Source organism: Aptenodytes forsteri, unplaced genomic scaffold (assembly GCF_000699145.1).
Source record: "Aptenodytes forsteri isolate BGI_AS27 unplaced genomic scaffold, ASM69914v1 Scaffold55, whole genome shotgun sequence".
In the NCBI taxonomy this organism is placed as follows: domain Eukaryota; kingdom Metazoa; phylum Chordata; class Aves; order Sphenisciformes; family Spheniscidae; genus Aptenodytes; species Aptenodytes forsteri.
The window spans coordinates 10,958,498-10,967,648 of record NW_008796063.1 but is presented as its reverse complement, the minus strand read 5'-3'; the positions used below and the strand labels follow the sequence as shown (position 1 = coordinate 10,967,648).

The following is a 9,151-nucleotide window of genomic DNA, read 5'->3' as shown; positions in this document are numbered from 1 at the left end:
CCCACACACTTTGGAGCAGAGTAAAATCTTTATATTTGTTTTATTTTTTCTTATGTTTTCATGCTGTTTTCTTTCTCTGATGTAAACTGTGCTGTCCTTTCAGCTGAGTTGCTTAGTGAAGATGGTGACGCTGCATGGGATTCCCAAGGATTTAGATAGCTATCCTAAAGACCTGTTGCTGTTTTTAAGGTAACTGTGCTGTGATTTTCATGTTGTTGTCTGAGTACTTAGCGGGAAAAAGAGGTGTTACTTTATAACCTAGCTGGTAATGACTAGTTCATATTTGATGTATATTTCAAACTTGTTCAGGCCTCCTTACAGGGGGAAAAAAAAATCAGATTGCAGAAAGCTTTCAAAAGGGTTTTGAGGTCCTTTCAGATTCAACCATCCATCATATTAATATAAACAGTATGAAGCTCTTTTTAAATATATCTGTTTGGATATGAAACCAGTATGCGGTTTTAGTACTTTCTGGCCTCTGTGAATGTGCTTTTCCCTTACAACATCAAAGAAAACAGACAGTAGAGTGGATTTCTTTTTTCCAGTAGCTACCCACTGTGGTTCTGTATCCAAATCTTGAATAATTTTAAGCTGAGTCTCACAACAGATTCCTTAAGGTGAAAATGAATTTTTAAAAAATGTGGACTAGGATCTTTGGGAAGAACAACCGCATAGAGTTTAGTCTGCGGATGTGGAAGATGTTATATTGGACACAGTATATGTTGCACCCTCAGCAAGTTTGCAGATGACACCAAGCTGAGTGGTGTGGTCAACACGCCAGAGGGACGGGATGCCATCCAGAAGGGACCTGGACAAGCTCGAGAAGTGGGCCCGTGTGAACCTCATGAGGTTCAACAAGGCCAAGTGCAAGGTCCTGCACCTGGGTCGGGGCAACCCCCAGTATCAATACAGGCTGGGGGATGAAGGCATTGGGAGCAGCCCTGCCGAGAAGGACTTGGGGGGACTGGTGGATGAAAAGCTGGACATGAGCCAGCAATGTGCACTCGCAGCCCAGAAGGTCAGTCGTATCCTGGGCTGCATCCAAAGCAGCGTGGCCAGCAGGTCGAGGGAGGGGATTCTGCCCCTCTGCTCTGCTCTGGTGAGACCCCACCTGGAGCACTGCGTCCAGCTCTGGAGCCCTCAGCATAAGAAAGACACGGACCTGTTGGAGCGGGTCCAGAGGAGGGCCACAAAGATGATCAGGGGGATGGAACACCTCTGCTATGAAGAAAGGCTGAGAGAGTTGGGGTTGTTCAGCCTAGAGAAGAGAAGGCTTCGAGGAGACCTTATTGCAGCCTGTCAGTACTTAAAGGGGGCTTATAAAAAAGATGGTGGCAGACTTTTTAGCAGGGCCTGTTGCGACAGGACAAGGGGGAATGGCTTTAAACTGCAGAGGGGTAGATTTAGGCTAGATATAAGGAAGAAATTTTTTACGCTGAGGGTGGTGAGACACTGGCACAGGTTGCCCAGAGAGGTGGTGGATGCCCCATCCCTGGAAACATTCAAGGGCAGGTTGGACGGGGCTCTGAGCAACCTGATGTAGTTGAAGATGTCCCTGCCCATGGCAGGGGGGTTGGACTAGATGACCTTTAGAGGTCCCCTCCAACCCAAACTATTCTATGATTCTAACAGCCTTGAACCTGACCAACTGTTTGATATCATTCACTAGAACTCATGGAGTATTTGTCTTTCTAGTTCTTCAGACTATGCAGCGACAGGAAGCTGTAGGCAGTACTTTGCTAATATTGGGAAAGCAAATCTTGATGTTCTGCAAAGAGAGTCGTCTCAGCGGAAACAGCTGCTCTTGGAGGCTTTAGCATGTTTGGTACGTGGTGAGGGGACAGCTCTGCACAAGGCTGGGGAGAACTTGGGGTTCAAGAATGCTCTTCTACAGCGGCATCCAGTTCTATTTAATGCCTCTGTCTTGCATTACTTCAGAAAATTCCTGGCACACAAGTAAATGAGGAAAATGCAGAGATTCTGGGACGCCTAGTCTGTGACCTGGGTGGAGAATACATTAGAAGTTCTGGTGGGAATTTGCTGAAGCAATTAAACCAGTGTGAGTCTTTCCTGCCTGATCAAGAAGAGGCTATTAGGAGTGTCATCAGCAGTGGTAACACTACATTTGGGTATGAATTTTTCTTCTGGGCATCAGCAAAACAGTTCCCTTAAACAAAACCATTGTCCTGTTAAGATGTGAGTGAAGTCCAGCCAACCAGCTTGATCAAAAACTTGAATAATTCATTGCTTTTGAATTTCACATTGGGCCTTTTACATTGTTTTATTTGAACTTCTTTCAGCTGAAAAGTTTGGCTGGAATTCCACTGAAAAATACGTTGTCAGTTCTGTGTCTCCCCTGCTCTAGTTATAAAAGCCTTTCCTCTGGTCTATTTTTCATTAATCAAACTTCTCTGAGACTGTCCTGACGAACACAGGTGGGCTTTAGCTGTTTGTCAGCCACTGACTTTCAGAAAACATTCTGTTTCTACCTGTCAAACTGACAGATGCTTGATAAATCCCTGGCTATATCTAACAGAGACATTGTCCAGGGAGGCAAAATATTTTCCCTTCCTGTGTCAAATGCCCTGAGATCTTGGCACTGAATTGGGCAATAGTAAGCAGCAGATATTCTTTGAGTTTCATGCTTAAGAAAATAATGTATTTGTTAAATGCCATTTTCCTATCCAGCTGCCCTTTTTCATGTTATTAACAAATGCTCCTGCTCTGGTGGAATGAAGTTTTATGTAACAGAAAGTGATCAAGAAGTTTTAGGATTTAAATCTTGTATTTTCTTAACTTCAGATGTTACAAGGACATAATCCTGGCAGCTTTTAAGGTGGGTTTTTTGGGGTTTTTTTTGTTCTTCCTTGAAAGCTGATCCCTGCTAATTTTTGTATGCAGGCCTCTGGTAGCGTGGTCAGCTTTTACCTTGAATGAGCTCAGTGGATTGATTCCTGTATTTGATCACAGCATCTTGCAGAAGATCCCCAAGGTGGGTTATTCATAGAGGTGTGGGGAGTTTGGGAAGCACTCCTAGGTCCTGCAGTATGGAAGAAGTATGATGGGGGTTGTTCAGCCAGTATGTTTTCAGTAGTGTCTTCATCTAAAAGTGTGGTGCCAAAGGGGATGGATGGTCTATGAGAAGTGAGGGTTGATCAAGCTGACAGCCTGGAACTGCAAATCTAGATCGCTGTCATCCTCTTCCTGTAACTGTCAGAAGAGTACCAGAGGTGGAAAGCAGTAGTAACTATATACAATGCTTTGTGAGGAGATAAAATCATTTATGGGACATGGGATATGATAGAGTTTAAGGATTTAGAAATTTGCCTTTGGCTCACCAAGGAAAGGTCTCTAGGCTTATAGCAGCATATAACATTTTCTTTGCAGAATGCTTTAACTCTTTGGCTGAAAAACTTTGCACATGATTCACCTCTGTCAAGGGAACAGCTGGCCACCATTGTCGAAGAACTCCTGCCTACTAGGCATAAGCGTGCTGATGGTATGGGAGCTTTCTCTGATCCATAATGGCAGCATTCCCCCGGTATCAGGGTTGACCCTAGTGCTTGTGGGTCTCCCTGAATATGTCTGAGTTGAATTGTGAAACGCTTGGTGGTAGGTCACCCAGGAGGAGGGTGGAACCATGGTTGCATACCTGTCCATCTCCAGCGAGGGAGCATTCAAAGCTTGAAGCAAAAGGATTTAACACTGAGCACATTTGATAATTGCTTCAACAGGCTGCCCACCTGGCAAGCAGATAACAGAGACGGTTCTTAATGATGACTTGATGCCTATTTGGTACACACCTGAGGAGTTACATGCTTGCCTGAAGAACGTCTCTCTGGAGAATCACCTCTCTCAGATACTGACCTACTCCTTCACTACTCAGCAATTAGCTGTGCTGAAGAAGAATCTGGATGAGGTAATGCCAAGCTGAAGAATGTCAAATTATCTGCTGATGAGATTGCTCAGGGACTTGTCCAGTTGAGTTTAAGTATCTTCAAGGACTGAGACTCCACCATCTCTCTGGGCTCCTCTTCCAATGTTTGACTACCTTTACTGTGAAAATGGGTATTTCTTAATATCTAATCAGAATTTTCATCGCCTGTTGGCCCTTATCCTTTCACTGTGCACCTCTGAGAGAGCGTGGCTCAAGCTGAAGAATGTCAAATTATCTGCTGATGAGATTGCTCAGGGACTTGTCCAGTTGAGTTTAAGTATCTTCAAGGACTGAGACTCCACCATCTCTCTGGGCTCCTCTTCCAATGTTTGACTACCTTTACTGTGAAAATAGGTATTTCTTAATATCTAATCAGAATTTTCATCGCCTGTTGGCCCTTATCCTTTCACTGTGCACCTCTGAGAAGAGCGTGGCTCCATCCTCCCTATAATCTCCCATTAGATAGTTGAAGACAGTAATAAAATCCTTGCCTAGTCTTCTCTTCTTCAGACTAAAAAACCCAGCTCCCTCAGTCCCACTGCTCCACTTTGTATGTTGTGTGCTTCTGCCCCCCCGACCAGTGTGGCCCTCTGCTAGACTTGCTAGTCTTTGCTAGACTTTGTCAAAGTCTTTCTTGTACCAGGGAGCCCAAAACTGGATGTAGTATCCAGATGTGGTCTCACAAGTGCCAGCCAAATGGAGGGGAGTAATCACTTCCCTTGACCTGCTGGCTGTACCGCTGCTAGGGAAGCCTGGTATTTGATTAGCCTTCACCACTGCAAGGCATACTGCCCACTCAGGTCTGTGTTGCGTCAGTTCACAGTGCTTCAGGTTTTGTTCCTTCCTCCGGGGCCTGCTTGCCTGAGCTATCAAGCAGAAAAAGGACAGATGGGCTCATGGAATCTTACTGGCTTTGGTTTCTTACTCCTTGCAGTCCTTTTGGGCTTTTCCACATTAATTTTGCAAAGAGCATAAATTCATAAGCACAGGCATGATAATGAGTGTTCATAGCAATAACAATGGTCTTTCCACAGACATATCCTGATGGGTATCCTGAAAGGCTGTTCCCCAAACTGGGCCCTCTCGTTTCTTTCATCACCCCTGAGGACATTTCCAGATGGAAGATAACTTCAGCTGACACACTGGCTGCCTTGCTAAAAGATCAGCCCCCTGATGATCAGGTGGGGATTTGGGTTTGCTTTCTTGCCCATGTTTGCTTCCTGGTTTGGGAGCTGGTGGTTTAGGACTAGCTTAGTGGGTTCAGAGATGATTGGCCCATCCTTGAGGTCCAAACAAATAATTTGAAATGATTCAGTTTTATTTTTGCAATTACTGCATTTGTTTTTCTTTTGAGGATGAAAACATAAATTCTGATTCAAGTTAACTTTTGAAAAAATTAAATGTGTTTCTAGGCTTCTGCAATGATTAAACGATATATTGGCTTGGGAAATGCCTTGAATGTCACTGCACTGAATGCAATTGGTATGAAATACGTGTGCCTTCTCAATGCAAATGAGTTGAATGTGATAGACTCCAACAGCTTGAAGTGAGTCAAATATTGTGATGCTCTTGGCTTCTTGCAAAAGCACTTTTCCCATCAGCAAGTGCAGTTTCCTTTTCTCTCCAGTCAGTGAAAGGAAATCTAGGAAGCAACTTAGTACCTGCTCTGTGTCCAGGTTTAAAAGCCTGCTGTTCTCTGTCCTGCCAGGGAGGGCTCAGATTTGCAGTCAAACTCTCTTTACTGCACCTCAGCTGACAACAGATATGGTTTGCATGCATGCTTTTATCTAGAGGCAAAAGACAGTTAATTAAATTTAATTTGAATTCCTTTGAAAGACTGCTAAATGAAATTAATGAAATAACGTTATCTTTGCAAATACATAAACTTATCATGCACCATCAGAGCCATCATAACTTAGAAGACCTACCATTTTGAGCAGGAGACCGAGCCATTATTTTTTTCGCTTAGCTTCTCTCCATACCTCTTCTATCTGCTAGGGAGAGGGGGTAGCCTGTCTTATGTAGAGAATCCCAGAGAGATACTCAGAATAGTTCAAAATTTGTTCAGGTTGAAGATAGTAAAAACTTTTCTCTCCTTAAATCTTCATTTTTCTGCAGACTGGCATCTCTGAATCTTTCAGCCTGTTCACAGCTTGCGAAAGACATCTTATATGCTAAAGCAAAACGTGCTTTCTCAGACCAGCACTATTTACCTGCTTACTATGGGCTTATTGAACCATATCTAGGTATGTAAAAGAACAGTATGTTATGGGGGGAGAGAGAGTTCTTAGCCAGAAACTGAATAGGCATCAAATACCATCTAAGATGTAGAAATTTTCAAAGCCAAGTTGTTAAAAGTTTTGGAGAGTTTGGGTCCTTCCAGCTTGTAGATGGCATAAAATATTCTTGAAGGATTCTGTACCTGACTTAAAGTTGCCCAAATCAATTGTCAGACTATCACAGGGAAAATCAAATTCATGACTTCTGGGATGGGTAAGATCTGCTAGATCCACGAGAAATCAAGCTGCTAATGCTTAACGCTTATCTCATAGCCATTCTCCATGTCACAAAACAGATTTTTCCCTGTTACGCCAAGAATTTATTCACAACCTGAGCAAACTCTTCTTACCCCTCTGTCTAGCGTCTGGCATTGTCACAGATTGGTTTAACAGCCAATACAGTAATACCCCCCAGCAAAATGAAGTAGCATCCATATATTTTGCAGTTGGAACTCACTCTGTTAGCACCCCAAGACATCATTATATGAGACATCATTATAGCTCCAGCTTATACAGATAGACAACACTGCTCATTTGAGGGCTGTCCTCCATGCATTGACATGCTTTCTCTTTTGGGTCCCAGGGGGTGCTCCTGGTGCAGATCTCAGAGATCTAAGCAAGGACAACGTGAACATGAAAGTTAGTACTTTGGCGAAGTTAAGGACAGACTCTTTGATGGTGAGCTGAATCTTGAAATTATTTGACTCCGTATATTCATATCATGTTAAGTGGTTGGTTTTGGTTGCATTGTCCATTGGTGTAAATCAGGAGTCACTCATCAAATTCAGAATTGGAGTCATACATGGATGCTTAGCCAGTCTTACTGGGGAATTTCTTTATAGCAGGCTCTCATAGCAGTGGTGGCAGGAGCAGGAGACAAGCGTCCACTAGACTACACTCCACAGCTATGTGACAAATCTTTTAACAAGAGTGTTAGCAGTAATATCATCGATTTTGGAAGAAAGCCCAGCGATTTGGGCAGGGACTGGGGCCCCAACTTGGGTGTAGGAAACTTGTCATCAGCGGATAACAGAAATAGGCTTTGAGGAACCATTGTGTTCATTCCCCAAACCTAAGGGGCAAGAGTGTCCCAACTGAAACCACTCGCCAGAAATTTGTTTTGTTCTTCACACTTTTGCTAGTAGAAATCTCATCGGTTCCTTGGTCAGAGGTATTGTTTCCATTCCTGCATTTACATCCATAATTCTTGCTCTTTGATTTCTCCTAGAGCCTGACACTTTCTGAGGTTCAGGGCTTGCTGGGGATGAATCTTGGAGATCTGGAGAAATGGCAGAACAAGTTTCCCATCCGGGAGTGGGTCCAAAGGCAGAAACAGTCAGAACTGGATAAACTGCATGTTGGGCTTACTGGGGGAACACAAGAAGGCTACATGAACATCGTCATACCCAAATTTCAGCGTACGTAGTATGTTAGGACCTCTGATTGTTGTGCTTTAAATATTTATTTTTGGGTTACAGCAAGGAGAAGAACTGTCTTACGGAAGCAAAGTGCTTTCAGTTGTCTGTGAAAGAGAAGTGAGTGCACCAAGCTGATGTAGCTCCCAGGGCGCTGAGTCAGGGCCTTGCTCAAGCAAGCGGTGGCCTTGGGCAGTGCTGCCAAACAGCTCTGCTCCTTCTCTCAGCAGTGCTTGTGCCAAGGCCCTGGAAAGTCCTGCTGGTTGCTTTTGTGCCGAGAGAGCAGAGACTGTTGATCTGGGCTACTGTGGACCCCTTCCAGTGGCACTTGTCACTACCCATCCACCCAGCCCCAGTAAAACGCACTGGGCAGGGCTCACCTCCTCCCTTCACCTGGCAGCATCAAGGGGCAGCAAGTTCACTTCTGCCAAGGAGCCTTAAGCCTTGCAGAGCAAATTCTGGATCCAAGATGAGAAGCAATCCTGTAATCCCACTGAGAGCATCCTTGCTGACTGAACACCTCAACTGAGTGAGCACTTCCAGAGCTTCCTCTTCTGCTCTGTGTTGGATTTGGGCTATGACTTGGTGGTCCTATTAGGGGTGGCTATTTACCGGTTAGAAAGCCCTAGTCAGAAAGCCAAAGATCTTCCCTGGATGTGGCATAAAGAGGTGTTCTCCCTCATGGGGGAATGGTTCAATTGTTGATTTCTTTGCACTGATGCCCCCTCTTTTTCTTCTAGCACCATCCTCAGCCCCTCTGGGTACTGTGGCCATGACACTCCACCTCTTGCCTGCTCTGCTTATCAGTTTCCTGATGATGTCGGTCTTGTCTTGAAAATCTTCCTTCAAGAGAAAGCAAGACGAGGGGGACCAGCCTGTGACCTGCTTTGAGGCCAGTTGGGGACAGCCACGCCTCGGGGGTGAGGGGATGCTCAGTGCTAGCAGGCAACTGTTACACAGCCCAGGGTTCACTTTTAGGTACTTTTCTTTTTCAAATCACTCAGAAAAAATCAGTGTTCTCTCTGAAGGGAAGGTTTCAGACTCTTCAGAGCAGGATCTTTGCCTTTTGTACAGACCAAGCCCAGGTAAGGCCCAGCCATATTACTGCAACACAAACGATGTCAATATTTTACTGTGCAACCCTGGTGGGTTTAAGGGTGAGCAAATTGGCTGTTCTGCATGTTAACGATTACATTTGTCAAAGAGCCTGATCTCTTGACACTGCCAAGACCTCTGAGTGGGAGTGAAGTTTTCCGGCTGATTGTAAATAAATAATGGAACTAAGTAAAAAATGCCAGAAGCAAATTGATTAGTTGCTATTGTCTTCTCTTCATTCAGACTGCCCACACCTTCGTGTCTGCAGGTATCGATCCAAATTAAATGGTCAGGAACGGCAAACATGCCTGTTACTTTTCTTTGGTGTTGACTACGCAACTCTAAGGGCTGAGGCTGTTCTCTGCTTCCTCATGGGGAGGGTATGAGAACTTTGTGTAAGATTTTCAACACTTTTTTTTTCCACT

At 44.4% G+C, this 9,151-nt stretch overlaps 1 protein-coding gene across 1 annotated transcript in view; it reads left to right on the top strand.

Annotated features, from left to right (window-relative positions):
• The window catches only part of LOC103905029 (mesothelin), an 18,032-nt gene extending 9,504 nt beyond the window's left edge, over window positions 1–8,528 (top strand). Inside the window, exons 9-20 of the mRNA XM_019473956.1 lie at window positions 104–189; window positions 1,696–1,825; window positions 1,939–2,129; window positions 2,902–2,992; window positions 3,388–3,499; window positions 3,735–3,919; window positions 4,972–5,118; window positions 5,350–5,483; window positions 6,056–6,183; window positions 6,800–6,894; window positions 7,445–7,634; window positions 8,372–8,528. Of these exons, the coding sequence (XP_019329501.1) occupies window positions 104–189; window positions 1,696–1,825; window positions 1,939–2,129; window positions 2,902–2,992; window positions 3,388–3,499; window positions 3,735–3,919; window positions 4,972–5,118; window positions 5,350–5,483; window positions 6,056–6,183; window positions 6,800–6,894; window positions 7,445–7,634; window positions 8,372–8,466 (1,584 nt within the window). The 3' untranslated portion in view covers window positions 8,467–8,528. The remainder of the gene's footprint in view (window positions 1–103; window positions 190–1,695; window positions 1,826–1,938; window positions 2,130–2,901; window positions 2,993–3,387; window positions 3,500–3,734; window positions 3,920–4,971; window positions 5,119–5,349; window positions 5,484–6,055; window positions 6,184–6,799; window positions 6,895–7,444; window positions 7,635–8,371) is intronic.
• Window positions 8,529–9,151: the final 623 nt, after the last annotated feature.